Consider the following 18,107-nt stretch of genomic DNA (forward strand, 5'->3'; position numbering starts at 1 on the left):
CAGACCTGCCATTAAATTTCAAACTCTATGATTGTTGATGGGAGTTGGAAGATCAGAGGGCCCCTGATTTCTCAACTTACCACTAATAACAGAAACATAATTAAAATGGATAAATCTGAAGTGAGACCGCTTCAATTAATAACAAAAATTTACAATTTAACCGTCATCGACTGCGACTTAGCCAGCTCTCTCTCTCTCTCTCTCTCTCTCTCTCTCTCTCTCTCTCTCTCTCTCTCTCTCTCGCTCTCTCACACACACACACACACACACACTCTCTCTCTCACCAACACAAACACACATACACAACACTGTTGCAATGAATTAACAATCTCCATTCTTATATGCCTAAACATGTTCCAAGTTACTTCTTAGATCTGCATATGTGGCTTGCATTGGAAGATTCATGAACAAACAAAGTGATTATTATATATATACGTGCACTTCAACTGTTATTACAAGATTTATTGATGCATACCATTGATTTTATTATTTAGGTTACACCGACCTCTTGCTGCATTTCCTTTGAATAATTCAGATCAAGAATATTTAAATTCCACTACCATTTAATATCACAGTGGTAGTGAAGAATTGGATATTTAAAACAAGACCATCCTACTTGACCTTGAGAAACACTTGAGACCAGATGTACCATTCGCACTCGCTGACATGAACATGATATTTTATATTAGACATGATATGATTTTGTTTTGTTGCATTATGTGTTCCCATGCATTTCCATACGACTTCAAGTTCATAAGTGCTCAATCGTGAAGTGGATTTAAGATGCTTTTCAGGTGTCTCAGGCTTTTCACACAAAGCAGTGTGAACCAAGGAGAAGCCCTTCATCCACTGAGGTCTGCCCAGACAACCGCACCGCTGGAGGTGACAGGATTGGTCAAGAAGGGTCAGATCATCATCGTGGAGAAGGTGCCAGAGAAGCAGAAGTTTCTCCATGGAGGAGTGACACATCAACTGAACAAGTCACAAAGGTCCAGATGGACTATGAACTTTGCTCACGTCCCAGGATTACAGGAAGAGAACCTGAATGCATTCATCCACCTGCTGGACTCAAGCAACATACACCTGGTGAGACCAGGTGTTCTGCAGGTGAACACAGCCCTCTGCAAGCTTCTACAGATGCTAACATTGAAAAGACAATTTTCGGGTGGACATCTCAAGAATGACAACAGACGTTTATCAGTGACTCCATATAGGAGCTCATTTGAATTTGACCCACGGAGTCAAGGAGGGAAAACTGTAAGAATTGATAAATTAGGAGATTCCAGACGGACTGTTTTGGGGGTGACCAGGCCCTGAGAGAACAAAAGGACCTCTCTGGAGATTAGCATTTGAACTGGCTCTCATGCACCATCGAGACGAAAGTCTCACCCCCGAGTCATCTAATCTGCATCTCCTTCCCTCTCCCCTCACCCCCTCTCTCTCATGCTCAGGTGACTACCTGATTTCACCCAAGAAAATGTACAGTTTAATGTGAATGATTATCACAGAGTATATTCATGTTTGGTATCGTTTAAAATGTCACAGTGCGACTGGTACAATTCTCTCATCTCAGAATAAGTAAAACACAAGGTAATAAGGTTTTTGAAGGTTTATGGATAACTAGCATACAAGGAGGGGTTGATCTCTCAAGCAAATGGTCACACCCCCCCAAGAGGTGCTACAGTGTACCTCAGAATGCAAATTTACTATTGTTAGCACATGTTTACATGTGAAAGAGGTCTGGCTATTTAATGGAGTACAGCAGGCAGATCGGGGCCTTTTCTGTACTTCAGATCGCTCCGTGAGGCTGAGAGAGATAGATCTCTCAGCCTCACGTATTTCTTAAAGTTGGGTTTGCATCTTCTCTCTATTCCAGAGCATTTGATGTTTTGTATCGATTATCTTTGAATTGATTATGAAATTGGCATGATACATTTACCTTCTTATAACGGTTTTCTATGGGAGGAAAACGCTTAACGTGTAATTAAACGCATTGCGTTCATATTCTGGGCTCATCTGATTTTTTATACATAGTATAGTGATGTGTGCTGATTTTGGTCATGTAATATCACTGTCTTAGTACAGTAAGCCACGTTAAGCGTTTTCTTATAACGGTTTTCTATGGGAGGAAAACGCTTAACGTGTAATTAAACGCGTTGCGTTCATATTCTGGGCTCATCTGATTTTTTATACATACTATGGTTTATAAATATGATGTGTACTGAGTTTGGTCCTTTAATATCACTGTCTTAGTACAGTAAGCCACGTTAAGCGTTTTTCACGTTAAGCGTTTTAGAATGTCCCACTCGGATGTGCGCTTCAATCCTTTGCGGAGACTCTATTCGTTCTGGTGAAATAACAAAACATAATACACACAAACGTGTCCCTGCTTGATATACAACCACTGATGAACATAATCGGTTTTGATGAGGAAAAAAAAACTATAGCCTACGAGTGCGGATTTTAACCCAGAATCTCTGAGACGGTTGTCGAAAGTTCTACCAATTGAGGTCTAAGTTGATCAAGTAGGTGAATCTATGTATTTAGTAACACAAAAATTTTCCCACGACAAATTAAACCCCATGTAGCCTTACTATTTAAATCAATTGCTGCACTGTAAAAAAAAAAAATCGGTAAAAAAACGGATAATGTACTGGCAGAAAATTACCAGGACATTTTCTGTTAAATTACGGACAATTCCTTCAAATCTAAAACGGAAAATTCTGTATATTAACAGTACATTTTCCATACTATTTACGGATAATCCATCTATCTATCTATCTATCTATCTATCTATCTATCTATCTATCTATCTATCTATCTATCTATCTATCTATCTATCTATCTATCTATCTATCTAAATAATTACATCAATTAAACAACGTGCAAAGCACCATTAAAAAGTGCTTGTATTGTGGAATACATTTTTAGACAAACAAACAAGGGAAAAAACATCACAATATTGTATACTTGCAAAATATTGATGTTGCACCAAATAGCTCACAAAATTCTTTAAAAAAAATCATAAACTGTGAAAGATTCAAAGCATTTTCAAAAGCAAAACAATACAAATACAGAAACAAATAAACAAAACCAAATGGAATACAAAGACAGGGCTGCTGCTTTTTACATTAAAAATAGCTTTAGACTTAGGCTATAGTTAGAGGGAAATGTTACAGTGTTGATGCCATTTTTCTGTAAGAAAACACAATATCCCTTAAAGGGTTAGTTCACCCAAAAATGTAAATTCTGTCAGTAATTACTCACCCTCATGTTGTTCCAACCCCGTAAGACTTTAGTTCATCTTCAGAACACAAATTAAGATATTTTTGATTAAATCTGAGAACTGTCTCACTCCTCCATAGGCTTCTATGATATTGAAACTTGCCGGCACACAAAGTTAGTAAAGACAATGTTTAAAATAGTCCAAGTGACTACAGTGGCTCAACCATAAGTTTATCAAGCGACAAAAATACTTTTTGTGCACAAAAAACTAAAATAATGACTTTATTCAACTATTTGTTTTCTTCTGTGTTCCTCTGAGTGAGTTGACGTAGTGTAACAGCGCAGCGCTTCTGGGTTGTACATCAGCACGTATAGGCTCACTATTGGCCAGCATCACACGCATGACAATCGTCGGCCAATAGTGAGTCTACGTTCTGACGTACAACCCAGAAGTGCTGCGCTGTTACACTATGTGAACTCTCAGAGGCCCACATGAAGAACATGAATAGTTGGTTATTTTAGGGGTTTTTTTGTGCAGAAAAAAGTATTCTCATGTTATTTTAATGATGTCTTTACTACCTTTCTGGAGCTTGAAAGTGGTAGTTGCTTAAGCTGTCAACAGAGGAAGAGAAAGCTCTCAGATTTCATTAAAAAGATCTTCATTTTTGTTCTGACGATGAACAGAAGCCTTGCAGGAGTAATTAATGACATTATTTGAATTTAGGGGTGAATAACTTTCCTCCTTTGGTACGTTCAGTTAAAGGTCCATTTTGAGATTTGACAAAAGCTTAAACTTTACATGGATTTTCGAAGTTGTTCATACAGGAACTTCAGAAGTCTTTGAGGAATGTGTGGACGTTTGGTTTCCTTCATCTCAGCCTTTTCGACCTTCGTTCAGGATTTCTGCACAGGAAATGGATATATGAAGAAAAAAATGGATATGTTTTTAGCTACACAAGAAATTAAATGAAGGAAACTGAACTACAAAGTATAATGCAGACCAGGTTGAGGTTGAAAAACAATCGTACAGTGTTTTACGTTCGTTAAACTCAACTGCCATCCCTAATTCTTTCAAATTCAAACACTGTATAAAACGCTAAGACTTCTGTTTCCAGTGGACTCCAATGTAGCATCAAGATTTTGTTATAGTTGTTTGTGATTTCTTTGTTTCCCCTTATCCCTAGACTTCTGCTTATTATTATTTTTGGTTGTGGTATATGTTTAATTCAATAAAACTTGTATTGATTAAACGTTTCTGCTTGATCCCTCTTTTGTGTTGCAGCCTGAAACGAGCTGGTCGTAACACGATTGCAAGCTGATGATGACATTTGGAAGCCAGTAGCATATGTGAGTAGATCCATGACTGATTCTGAATGTAAATATGCACAAATTGACAAGGAGGTTCCGGAATTCGTTTTTGGGATGAAAAAAAGTTTGGTCTTCCTACTTTCATGGCAAAAACAGATCATTGTCTATTGATTGCAATAGTGAAGCAGAATCTGACTGAGATGACACCCATGATTCAGAGACTAACAATGAAGTTGCAAATATGATTTCGATGCCTGGCAAATACATGGTGATGGCAGATACGCTTTCAAGAGCTCCGATAGGAAATTGTGTGAGTACGTCAGAAGATGTTGAGAAACATGTGAACATGGTTCGTACTGCGTTTCCTGTATCAGATTTAAGGTCAAAGCTGATAGCACAAGAAACCAGCAAAGATGCTGAACTGCAAGCTGTTATTGACAACATGCATAATGGATGGCCAATAGGTGAATCTTCAAAATATCGTGACGTCAGGGATGATCTAAGTGTAGTGGATAGAATGCTTTTGAAACAAAACAGAATTGTGATTCCACTAAGCTTAACGCCAGACACACTAATCAGGATTCATGAAGGCCATTTGGGAGTTGAAAAGTGTAAAAGGAGAGCGAGACACACAGTCTTTTGGTCTGGAATGAACAAAGACATCGATAATCTGGTGAAAAAGAGTGTGACACGTGTCAGAAATTCACAAGCAAGCAGCTCAAAGAACCAATGATGAGACCAGACTTACCAACACCAGCCTGGGAGAAAGTTGGAATGGATCTCTTCATCTGAAAGGGGAAAATTATTTACTATCCTGAATCAGCCTTTCTTTCTAATTATCCGTACTTTCAGAATAGTCAGGGGGCCAATTCTGAAAAGGGCTTCCGTTAAGACTTTTGCGGACATGTTTTGGTACAAGCTGTCACCCTATTTTTTTAGTTAGAAGACACCCATAGGTAAGATATTAGGGTGGTTGTCAAGCTGAATTTTTTTTTTTGTGACTTGTACAAGCAATTTCAGGCCAATTTTTTGGTTTCCTGCTCAACATGACATGCCAACAGTAAATGTTGAATATCTCCACAACCACAAGGACCATATTCATAAACATGGTATCAAATGAAAGCCAACACTCATGGGATGTCTGCTGAAGTGTCAGAATGAACATTTATTGTACAGTGTAAGAGACAACAGAACTAGAACATGAAAAAAACAATCTCCGCCTAAAGAGAACCAGTTTTCAAAGTGAATATCAGCTTGGAAACATAACCTAGTATCCCAAAACCTCTATCAATCAGTACCCATATCTATGGGAATGAGTCAAGCCAAGTTTAAAGCTTGTAGGGAGATACAGTGCAATGCTGCACAAGTTATAATACTTTAATGTCAAGGCGGAAATTTTGAACTGTAGATGATGGTCTATGGTGCTATTTGACTTAATTAGTGTACCAGGTTGTAACACGAATTATATTTAATTCACATATCACTATAGTTATTAATTCCATCCTAACAAAACTGCTCTCTCACTTCTTTAGGGTTAGGGGTTAGTAACTAGTTAGTAGTAATAACTATGTAATAGTCGTATGGCAAAGGTATGTTTTTCCCCATCAAAGCAGTGGCTCTCAGGTTGGCAGAGGTTGGCTCTCAGGTTGTCAGTCTCATCCCTTTGAGACTGAATGGATTGAATAAGCAAGGTCAAGCTAAGCGCAATGCAAATAATGTGTGTGTCTATTATATTGCAAAAATATTGCACAATATTATACTACAATAATCTCCAGAAAGAGCACAAAGACACCACTTCCTGAAAAATCACTTCAATCAAAGGGCTTTATCTTGGCTGTATTTTCCATATTTGTCTTGACAAATGAAACATTTTTCCCAATCAATATCTCTTCCTATTTGTTTTTCTTTGGACGCTAGGCTTACAGCTCCCTCTGGATCCATGTTATCTCATCTGAAGGCAAAGAAATTTTTCACTACTCTAGTCTGATTGGTTTCTGAGTGGATCACTACAATGTCCTCTGACATAAGCTGAGGGCTTTGCTATCTAACAAAATTATTAACACTTTTAGATATAGCAGACTGTAAAATAGGCTGCTGTGCAGCAAATAAATTAAAAACATAATATTTCCATTACACATCTGCACAAAACTTAATTTACCTATTAGTAAGTAAGCTAGTAATTATGAAAGTAAATTAGCCTAGCTATACACTCACCTAAAGGATTATTACCTGTTCAACACCTGTTCAACACCTGTTAAATTTCTCATTAATGCAATTATCTAATCAACCAATCACATGGCAGTTGCTTCAATGCGTTTAGGGGTGTGGTCCTGGTCAAGACAATCTCCTGAACTCCAAACTGAATGTCAGAATGGGAAAGAAAGGTGATTTAAGCAATTTTGAGCGTGGCATGGTTGTTGGTGCCAGACGGGCCGGTCTGAGTATATTTCACAATCTGCTCAGTTACTGGGATTTTCACACACAACCATTTCTAGGGTTTACAAAGAATGGTGTGAAAAGGGAAAAACATCCAGTATGCGGCAGTCCTGTGGGCGAAAATGCCTTGTCGATGCTAGAGGTCAGAGGAGAATGGGCCGACTGATTCAAGCTGATAGAAGAGCAACTTTGACTGAAATAACCACTCGTTACAACCGAGGTATGCAGCAAAGCATTTGTGAAGCCACAAAACGCACAACCTTGAGGCGGATGGGCTACAACAGCAGAAGACCCCACCGGGTACCACTCATCTCCACTACAAATAGGAAAAAGAGGCTACAATTTGCACGAGCTCACCAAAATTGGACAGTTGAAGACTGGAAAAATGTTGCCTGGTCTAATGAGTCTCGATTTCTGTTGAGACATTCAGATGGTAGAGTCAGAATTTGGCGTAAACAGAATGAGAACATGGATCCATCATGCCTTGTTACCACTGTGCAGGCTGGTGGTGGTGGTGTAATGGTGTGGGGGATGTTTTCTTGGCACACTTTAGGCCCCTTAGTGCCAATTGGGCATCGTTTAAATGCCACGGCCTACCTGAGCATTGTTTCTGACCATGTCCATCCCTTTATGACCACCATGTACCCATCCTCTGATGGCTACTTCCAGCAGGATAATGCACCATGTCACAAAGCTCGAATCATTTCAAATTGGTTTCTTGAACATGACAATGAGTTCACTGTACTAAAATGGCCCCCACAGTCACCAGATCTCAACCCAATAGAGCATCTTTGGGATGTGGTGGAACGGGAGCTTTGTGACCTGGATGTGCATCCCACAAATCTCCATCAACTGCAAGATGCTATCCTATCAATATGGGCCAAAATTTCTAAAGAATGCTTTCAGCACCTTGTTGAATCAATGCCACGTAGAATTAAGGCAGTTCTGAAGGCGAAAGAGGGTCAAACACAGTATTAGTATGGTGTTCCTAATAATCCTTTAGGTGAGTGTATGTCTGGTAAGTATATAGCTAGTTGGAAAACAGTTTAGCTTACCTGTTTCTGGCAACATTTGATGGTAGAATCTTGAGGTAAATGTTTGTGTAGACAAATAGATCAAGTTAATCTGTTGTGTGATTGTGTGATTCACTCCTTTATAAAGTTTTGTTCAGACTGTACTGTTGACACCTGCTGTGATCATCTTCTCTGGATCTGCTGCCAAATCACAGCTGTGCTGACACAACAGTGCCCCTTGTGGTGCGATACTCTTGTGGTATTTATTGATTTTTAATTTTTAATGATCATGCTTGCACATAAGTTGGATTATATTGCACATTTGCCCAAAATTACAATAGGTAACATGGAAGAAAATGGAAGCACTTTGGAAAAAAATCCGCTTTTACCACTTTTAAGAATATAGTGTTAAAATGGACAAAAAAACATTTTCTAAGCTGACAACCTGGCTAGAACACATGTTGAGGGGTTAAATATTAATACTGGATAGGTTGTATACTTGTACCAGAAAGTGTCCAACAAAGTTTTAATATCAGTTTTGGCCCCCTGACTAGAACGAAGACATGTAAAGCATTGAAGCAGAAGCTCAACCAGCAGAAGTTCTACTATGGCATATCTGTAAAACATTTGCAACCACTGATGATGTCGTGATAATAAAAAAATGATGAGAATTGGACCAAGAAAGCTCAGAGATCTTATCAGGTGAAAACAGAAGATGGGACACATTCTCAGAAGAAACAGACGTGATTTGTCAAAGACTGAGAAAGAGTCACAAGTCTTGAATCAAAGCAATCCTGAATCTGAGTCAAATGCATTGTCTGCAAAGGATGGACGTGACACGTATTCAAACACAGACCGTCAAACATCACATCATACAGTTGCACTTAGAAGATCGGCAAGACACATTCGAAAACCTGATAGACTGAATTAAAGTTACAGCAATGAGAAAGTAATTGTGTTTTAGTTTAACAGTAGTATCATTAGTTAACAAGTGCATAAAAACAGTGAGTTAAGATCTAATTCTGAGTGCAATGTTAAACATGTCATAGAATAACATTGTTTACTTTTTAATGTTTTCTTTAAAGAATGGGGGATGTAATGATATCAATTATGCTGTTACCTGAGATAACCACTAGAGTTCACTATATGATAATGGGTGTGTTGTAATGGAAGTTGTAATGGAGTTGAAATGGAGAAGACTGGTAGAAATAAAGAGACATGTTGCTACTGTTTAATTAAAAAACATTAAATAAAACGAATGGTCTTACTACTTTATTTATTTGCCTGTATTATTTATTTTATTTATTTGACTGTATATTTGACTTTATTTGCTACAGTCAAATTAAGTTCAACAAAGCACATTTACTGTCATATGTATTGAGTAAAGGTTAAACCATCCAATTAAAAGCTTACTTTGCAGTTCTCACCTTAAACACCAATGAAAAAAAGAAATATATATAATAATAATAATAATAATTGAATACACAGTACAGAACTATAAATGTCTAAATAAAAGAAAAAAACTAAATGTATAATGACCTTGATTATTTGAGTGGTATTAAATGCCCATGACATTTAAACCTAGAGGAATTTGTAAAAGCTTACATCTCCACCTCCACCTCCATATGATGTGTTTCTGATGTTGTCCTTGAGCGGATCTAGCTTTTTTCCCCCTGGAACATCACTCTTTTCTGATGTTCAAGGATGTTATTGTTTCACCAAGTCACTGTTATAGAAACGATACACCATCTTGTCGCATTGGTGTCAACTGGCAGGTTTTACACCCTGTCTACATCAGATTCGTAGAGTCACTGACAATAAACATAAGCTTCATTCTAGTTCTGACATATGGCAATTGTTCAGTCAGGACCACTTTAAGAATTAAACTAATTGACAATCTTTAGACTTGGCGAGAGGCTTAGGCTCTTAAAGGAGAACTCCGGTCAATTTTAACATTGAGCTCATTTTTTTGTAAATTTGGAGTGCTGTCAATACAGAGAACAACTCAATACTATAGTTGATTAGAGTAGGTGGAGTAATAAATCAGCTGAGTGTCAGCTGATATTGTTTAGCGATCAGTGGTCTGCCTGAATGACGCTTAAATTACATTTTATCACTCAAGCTCTATTTGATGGTAGATACCATTGGTGGCAATTGTTCTATGATCAACCTAGGTAGGCTTACGATGCTTTTGGGAAACGCAGCCCAGATTGTTCGCTTTGACGGACGATTTCTGGTGTTTTAGACCATATTTTTTGCAGGTATTCAGCTCCACATATCATGGATCTTTGGTGTAATCTCATCTTAAACAAACCTCCTAAATCACCCTTTCAAAAATGTCCATTTCCTTTCCTTTGGGAAATGCTGCTTTGCATTATTTAATACACATCTACAGCACACATGTGAAACTCAGCTCCTGGAGGACCAACATCCTGCAGAGTTTACAGGGAACTGTCTTTTAATCCTGAATACCTTGATCCGCTGTTTCAGGTGTGCTTGATTGGGGTTTGAGGACAGTGGCCCTCCAGGATCTGAGTTTGAGACTCCTGATCTACAGTCTCTTTCTCTCCTTCAGCTGCTTTTCTTTCTGCTGCTGTTTTTAGTTTTACAGCTGGACGTCTTGAACATCTGAAGGCCTTTAAACTTCCTGTTGAATTTGTCCAGCTGTTTGTCCGTCTGTGCCAGGAGGTCTAGAGAGAGAGAAAGTCTTAAAGTAAATGTGATGAAGTGAATCAGTGAGAGTGATGAGGGCCGTTTCTCACCTGTCCTCTGGATCACAGCAGACATCATCATGTCCTCCTCCTCTTCCCTGATGAAGAACACAACACATCCATCAATAACACATAATCATCATGTGACCTCACACTGCTGGGGTCAGGTGACCTCTGACCTCAGTCTGTCCAGATCCAGGCTGCTGATGATGTCATTCCTCTGCTGGATGATTGACAGCAGGTGTGACATGAGCTGATGTTCCCGCTGTCTGTCATCAGAGCTCCAGTCTTGTTCTGGACAATCACACACACATTCATCAGAAACTAGAAAACTACAGACACTTTATACGTAATTTCATACACTGAAAAAATATTTTACAAATATCTAAACTTTCATAAATCAAGATATATTTATTTTAGGAGTGAGGCCGGTGAAGCGAGGTTAATGAACGACACTTGTGTGACGACACCAGAAGGATGAAAGCAGGAGTGATGACAATATTTACGTTGTGTTTTATTATATTTATATGCCACAGTCGTTCATGAGAGGCTGCTGCTTTCGTTTGTTGTTTGTTTATTCTGTCATTATAGTTACATTCGTAGTTAAATCTTGTTAAATGATAAATTGATCAAAATAAGGTGAGACTGCCAGGCTAGAGAGCACAGGGACTAACAGACTTGGGACCGTTAGACTCGGAAACATCCAAACATGGGACCACTGGACTTGGAAACACTGGGACTGATTGTGGGACAACCAGACCACTGGACTTGGGACCATTGGATATGGGACCACTGGACTTGGACCAGAATGTGAACAACTGGACAACTGGACTTGTGAGAACGGGCCGTTGGACCATTGGATGTGGTAAAACCAGGTTAGGGAGAACTGGGACCACTGGACTTAGGAACTCAGAGTCCTGTTCCCCTCTCCTTTTCCACCATGCTTGCTCCTCATTGAGGTTATGAGAAGTACTTGGTTCCCTTTTCTGGCAAGGGAACTGATGGATGGTCAATAACGAGGGCCTGATGGCAGCAGTCTGTGAGAGATGACCACTACAGTAATGGGCAACATCCTTGTTGGTGTCCATCCAGTACAAGTTGTGCAACATCAAGTCATGCTAGTCCAGAGAAACAAAACTGAGAACTGTATTCGTCATCAGTCAAATCACTTTGTCTAAATACAAAATATGAACTGCTGGATACATATTTGTGGATGCAAGTGTAGATTTATTCAATTAATAAAAGGAAACAGAAAAAACTATAGAAACTAAACTGAGCACACCAACATGAAATCCATAGAAGGACAAACCCTGACAATGAACACTGGAAACACAAGGGCTTAAATACACAAGGACTAAGAGACTAACAAGACACACACGAGGAACGGGAACTGAAGAAGTCTACAAACTAAAAGACTAAACAACAAAAGCACAGAGAACAGACAAACATTACATTAAAGTGTCATGAATTAAGAATATTCAGATATTTGCACTGGAAAACAAGAAAATCTCACAGTGTTGATTGTCTTTTTGGAGGCATTTATATGCTAGTATAATCTATTCATTTGTAGATTTGATATCAGAGATTAAAAAACATCAATACAAACACATTCACATTAAGAAACATGATTGATTCAGTTTGTCACCTGGTTTGTTGAAGAGGCACCTGAGCTCAAACTCTACATCAGTCTGCTGCTGCTCCAGACGATGCTGTCTCAACCTGAACACACACACTATTCTTGTCAACATGATGTGTTATTGACATCAAGCTGCAAAATTTGGCCTCACAAAAAACCTTACTTGTGGGTGCACTCACATATACACCAGCTCGGCATCTCTGCGCACTAACATGTTCTTCTTATGAATCAGAATGAACCAGTCGACTAGAAGATTCTCTGAAACAAACACATCATTCATAAACAAAGGCTCCTCTGACTCCAAACACACAAGCTTCAGTCCTGCTGATCTGATGATTATTGAAGACTAGCAGTGACACATCAGAAAGATCCACTAATGAACTCCTCAGTGTTTATTTGATTCGTGTTCATTAGTCGCTTCCACATCAAGAGTCCATGACTTTAAACTCCATTGGCAAATGAATTGATACATGATTTGTATGGGGATGCAAACACAATTACTGCAAGCCAGCTTCTCTCCCCTCCTCTATAATAACTGTTACTATATAGCCCCTTTCACACAGAGATCCGGAAAATACACAGATAATGTGTCCCGGGATTTGTCCCGGGATCGTTTGATTTTGGTTCATTCACACTGCCAGTGATTTTCCGGAATATGTGAGCACGTTCACACACATCCCATAAAGATCCCTTAAAGACACGTGACGTCAGGATGTGTTATAGAAAGGCCATTGTAGTCGTGCACTTGGTGGATTTTTTTACGCAATTTACTAATGATCTGCGCTTTCGATCTCGAAAAACCACGCTTGAGCATTTCTTTCCGGATTCAGTCGTACACTAACGCGTACCGTTCCACAAAGCTGGCGAACGATCTCAGCTTCAGCACGGATAGTAAGGAGCTCATGGCCTCGGCTTCATTCTAGTTTGCAGACATTTTTTCGTTCTTTCTTTGTTGATGACAAACACAAACTTTCTTCTAAAAGCAACACAATACCCCTTACGGCATTGGTCCTGACTGATCCCGCCAATGTTACTATGTCCCCATTACGGCATCAATCCTGGGACGTGTTTCTGTTCACACAGAAGGCACTCTAGCAATTTATTAGGGCTGGGCGATTTAAATCGCGATATTGTTATGCGCATCTCGTCAGTAAAGCCGGTTCCTTGATTTAGTAGTAAATCACCATCACCTGCTTTCAGATGGAGCGGCATTTAGGGCTGAGGAGATAATTAAGTGATTCATTTAGTGATGATTGAGCATTATTGAAGACACCTGATGTTAACAAGCAGAATCACTGAAGAAGAAAATCACAAATTGTAAGTTACCATTAAGGTGATGGGTGTTTGCTTTAGTTGGCCTCTAGACCATTATATGTTTACTTTAATATTTACTGTTGTTTGTCTGCTGTAATTTGATTTATAACAGTTAAATGAACAAAGTAAAATGTTATCTTATAGTGTTGGTTATGTTTTGACATAATCATACTGTGATCTGAAAAGTGAAACATATTAAGATAGTTTGGTTTAACTTGTTAGCAAAAGTTTTGTGATTCTTCAGCCTATAATTATCAGGACTTTACTTATTATTCAAAATATTTAATAAACATTGCTCTGATCAAAAAGACGTTCAGACATCAATAATCAGCCTGTGAATCTCAACAATGGTGACAATAATAAAGCATGTTGCAGTGGCTGCCACCAATCACTCATTAATGGCTCCCATCATGCATTGCGGTATGAATAAATTATGATCTGAATTGTCTATGTAATTTACTTTTCCTCATTGAATATTCTGCTCCTCACCATTGTTGAGATGCATAGACTGAATCTTGACATCTGTGTGTGCCTAAAATAATGATTTTTTTTTTTAAACAAGTTTTAAGAAATCCTTTATATTATATAAAAAATTCTGGCCATTTATTCAGATTCACAGTTATGCTGTAACCAACAACATAAATCGAAGTCAGAAAGAAGGATCTTAATGAGCTCAGTGATCAAGTTCAAATGATGATTGTCATAATATAACCAACAAAGATCACTTTTTTTTCTTTGTTCAACTGGCAGTTTTAACTCAGATACAACCGCCAAACAAAATTTAAAGTACACATGAAAGGGTCAGAGACCAACTAAAGCAACTACCCATCACAATAATGGTAACTTACAATTTGCGATTTTCTCCTTCAGCGATTCTACTTGTTAACATCAGGTGTCTTCAATAATGCTCAATCATCACTAAATTAATCGCTTAGTTATCTCATTAACTTAAACACTCTTGAGTGTGGACTCATACACTCCCAGGGGTGTTAATTTAACACTGGAGTTTTTGCTGTGTACAAAGAGCCGTAGTTAACTGACAAGCTGAGCCATATCGCATTAAAAATCGTTGGCGATACGTCCGCGATATTGATGTGATTTGGCTCAGCTTGTCAGTTAACTACGGCTCTTTGTAGTAAATGCCGCTTCATCTGAAAGCAGGTGATGGCGATTTACTACTAATCAAGGAACCGGCATTACTGATGAGATGCGCATAACAATATCGCGATTTAAATCGCCCAGCCCTACAATTTATGGCAATTTCACGGGAACAACGCGCTGTGTATGTTTGTCTATTAGCTTTAGCATGTCTGTTGTTGTATATGGAGGTTAGGTGTTTCTCATCAGTTTGGCGGCTCCTCATCTCTCTCTCCAGCTCCACTCCTCTATAGAAGCTGTTGCTGTATGTTTGTCTGTTAGCATTAGCATTAGCATGTGTTGTTGTGTGAGGAGGTTCAGGTGTTTCTCACCATCCGTTCGTCTCCTCATCTCTCTCTCCAGTTGCACTCCTCTCTTCTCCAGCTTCAGCAGACGCTCCTCCAGCTCCTTCTGCTCCTCACACACCTCCTTCTCTGACACGAGTGTGTCTGTGCTCACCTGAACACACAATCAATCATCCTTCAGTCAGAGAAGAACAGAGACAAAAACATCTGATGGTGAGACAGAGAAGAAGACTCAATCCTAAAATATTGAAAATAATCAAAAATATCAGCTGATCAATGACACTATTTTCTTTAAGAGCTGCTGTACAGCCGAATTGAACTGTTTGCATCACTGAATTATTTTCCTGTTATCACTGTAAAGTTGCTTTGAAACAATCATAAATAAAGGTGACTTGATAATGGAGCAGATGGGAATATTGTGTTTGTGATCCTGTGTTAGATTTGTACATTATTAATGTGTGTTAATGTCAAAATCATTTAAGGTTTGGACATATTTCACATAGTTTTACATCATAAAAAAAAAGTGCATTAAACTGAATTAAAACACTCACGTTCACAACAGGTTTGTAACAAAGCTCACTCGCATATAAAATATAAGCCTGTGTCAATTGTACTGCAATCCTTGCTAAAAGTTTAGGTTTAAAAAAAAGAACATTCGATTTTTATATGTATTTGTAATCTTACTGCACAAAACGAAAAAATAATATACATACATATAATACAAATCTGGTTATTAAATAAAATATAACAACATCTCAATGAATGATTTTAAATATGGTTATATAGAGAAACTGATCAGTTTGCTAACTGAAACCACAAAAGAACTGCTGAACTAAAGTCTTTTTCTTCTTTCTCTGTCTTGTACTGTGAGTTTGTAGTTTGAAGTGAAGGTCTCCAATCGTCAGTATGAAGCATCATTCACTCCAACAGCAAAACAAACACAGTTTCTGTCTCACCTTCCTCTTGATGAGCGGGAAACCGAGGGCAGAAGCTGCATCCTGATGCATGCTGGGAACTGAAGATGAGGTTTGTGGTTTGTGTGCAACTGAAGTTTCGAAACTTAAAGGGTTTTGCTTGATAAAGAGAAAAACAGAGACAATCTAATGTAAACACACACACATCTCAAGAGATTGCAAAGAGAAAAACAACAACCCACAACCACAATCTGTGACTCTTCAGTCTGAGCGTCAGACGTATGATCACATGATTCAGCTCACACACAATTCATTACAGAAATAACATGACTCTGAAAGGGAAGTTAATGCTGCATCATGTTCTCTGTTTCAGATCATTAAAATGGAGATCCTGGTTCTTGGTCTGACTCAGCTCTGATCTCAACATGATTGGACAGAAAATTAGGGGAAGTTTGAGACACAATTTCCTTGATAAAGCTAACAGAATTTGAGACACTTTCTTCTTAAGTGTGTCTGTAGTGATTCAGAACCAGTGTGTTTCTCAGATAAACCTGAGACTGAGCGTCTCTGCTAACAGCAGCAGCTCTATTCCCAGAACACAAGACTCGTCCAAACTCCAGTCTAAATATAAACCAGCTTCAGCGAGAGAAGAGCCAGTGCTGGTCTAATAAACCTGCTGGTTTGTGTCAGCTCTTCAGAAACTACCTCAGGTTTACAGTCTAGTTCTTCCTTCTGTTTTTATCCTTAGTAATTGTAATGCTATTTTGTTTATAACTATTCATTTTATTTGAATTATGTTTATCTTACCATTACATACTTACATACAGACTATCTTACTTATTTAATGCACAATCTAAGTAGCTGAGCAGGTTTACATTTCATTGCTAGGTTTATTCTCTATAACTGAGAATGTGAATGTTGAATCTTCTAGAATTGAGGATAAACAGACTTTTTAATGCAGTTTTATGAGGATCAGCAGGTCACATGATGAAGGGCTGATTCTGATCTTCATTCAGTACCTCTTCATCCTTGGACTTGTCCTCCAGGAAGGGGTTAAAGGTCGCGGGGCAGCGGCGGGAGTGAGCGGACTGAGTCGGAGGAAGACGATACCAGGGACCCGGATCAACAAGTTTCATCCAGGGATGATCCTTACGGATGACTCGCTGAGACGATACTGAGATGAGGACGAGACAAACACATGAGACACAATAAAACAAGCATTTCCACTGATAGTTTAAAACCTCAAGCTAAACCATCACTGTAATAATGACCTATTTAATATAAAATATATAAAACTGTTATACATATGAAAGTTATATAAATAACTCTACTATGAGCAAATCTATCAACATTTAATTTGAGTTTTGTTTTGTTTTGTAAGTGTGTAAACGAGACATTAAAAAATTAACCTCAAACTGACTCCTGACACGACAACACGCACTCCTCCGCAGGTCACCTTTCGGCGTAAACTACGCTCACTCTCTCCCTCTCGCCTATCCTCTATGGTCTCGCAACATTGTGATGGCCCACATCCGGCACATGTGGAATGATGATCTGGCCCACTGGCGCAGCGTGGAATGATGGCCCTTGGGCGGACCTCTCCTGTTTGCCAGATCTGGGCCACAAGCAGGCCATAGCAATGCCACATGTCAGCCAAGAGCAAAGAAATAAACCAGAACTGGACCTTATCTGAGCAACAAAATCTGTGTATTAAATAAGTCGTCCTAGCGTTAATACGGTAAGCCTGTTAACAAGCAGAATCACTGAAAGATGAAGAGAACAGAAAAAGAGACGAGCAGAAACACAAGAACTACAACTGACTTCAACTGAAGATAAAAGACGACATTAAAGGGATAGTTCACCCAAAAATGAAAATTCTGTCATCATTTACTCAACCTCAAGTTGTTTCAAACCTGTATGAATTTATTTTTTTCTGCTGAACATAAAAGAAGATATTTTGAAAAATGTCTGTAACCAAACAGTTGATGGACCCCATTGACTTCCATAGTAGGAAAAAAAATGTTATGTCAGTGGGGTCCATCAACTGTTTGGTTACAGACATTTTTCAAAATATCTTCTTTTATGTTCAGCAGAAAAAAATAAATTCA

At 38.5% G+C, this 18,107-nt stretch overlaps 1 protein-coding gene across 5 annotated transcripts in view; it reads right to left on the bottom strand.

Moving 5' to 3' along the window:
- Positions 1–3,803: 3,803 nt before the first annotated feature.
- LOC311292098 (MICAL-like protein 1) overlaps positions 3,804–18,107 on the bottom strand; it is a 20,567-nt gene continuing 6,263 nt past the window's right edge. Inside the window, exons 7-15 of one of the 5 annotated variants that reach the window (XR_014627666.1) lie at positions 17,019–17,173; positions 16,042–16,158; positions 15,113–15,239; positions 12,509–12,587; positions 12,339–12,412; positions 10,873–10,987; positions 10,745–10,791; positions 10,455–10,672; positions 3,804–4,128 (exon numbers count right to left, since the gene is read on the bottom strand). Coding sequence is in view for 2 of the 5 variants with exons in the window: in XM_084411568.1 (XP_084267694.1) it covers positions 10,554–10,672; positions 10,745–10,791; positions 10,873–10,987; positions 12,339–12,412; positions 12,509–12,587; positions 15,113–15,239; positions 16,042–16,158; positions 17,019–17,173 (833 nt within the window). In the remaining 3 variants the exon portion in view is untranslated. Of the gene's footprint in view, positions 4,129–8,579; positions 8,599–9,212; positions 10,673–10,744; positions 10,792–10,872; positions 10,988–12,338; positions 12,413–12,492; positions 12,588–15,112; positions 15,240–16,041; positions 16,159–17,018; positions 17,174–18,107 lie in introns of those variants that run through there. The other 4 variants (XR_014627667.1, XR_014627668.1, XM_084411568.1 and 1 more) reach the window with 4 other exon arrangements.

The sequence above is a fragment of the Rutilus rutilus genome, assembly GCF_951802725.1.
Source record: "Rutilus rutilus genome assembly, chromosome: 1".
NCBI lineage: Eukaryota > Metazoa > Chordata > Actinopteri > Cypriniformes > Leuciscidae > Rutilus > Rutilus rutilus.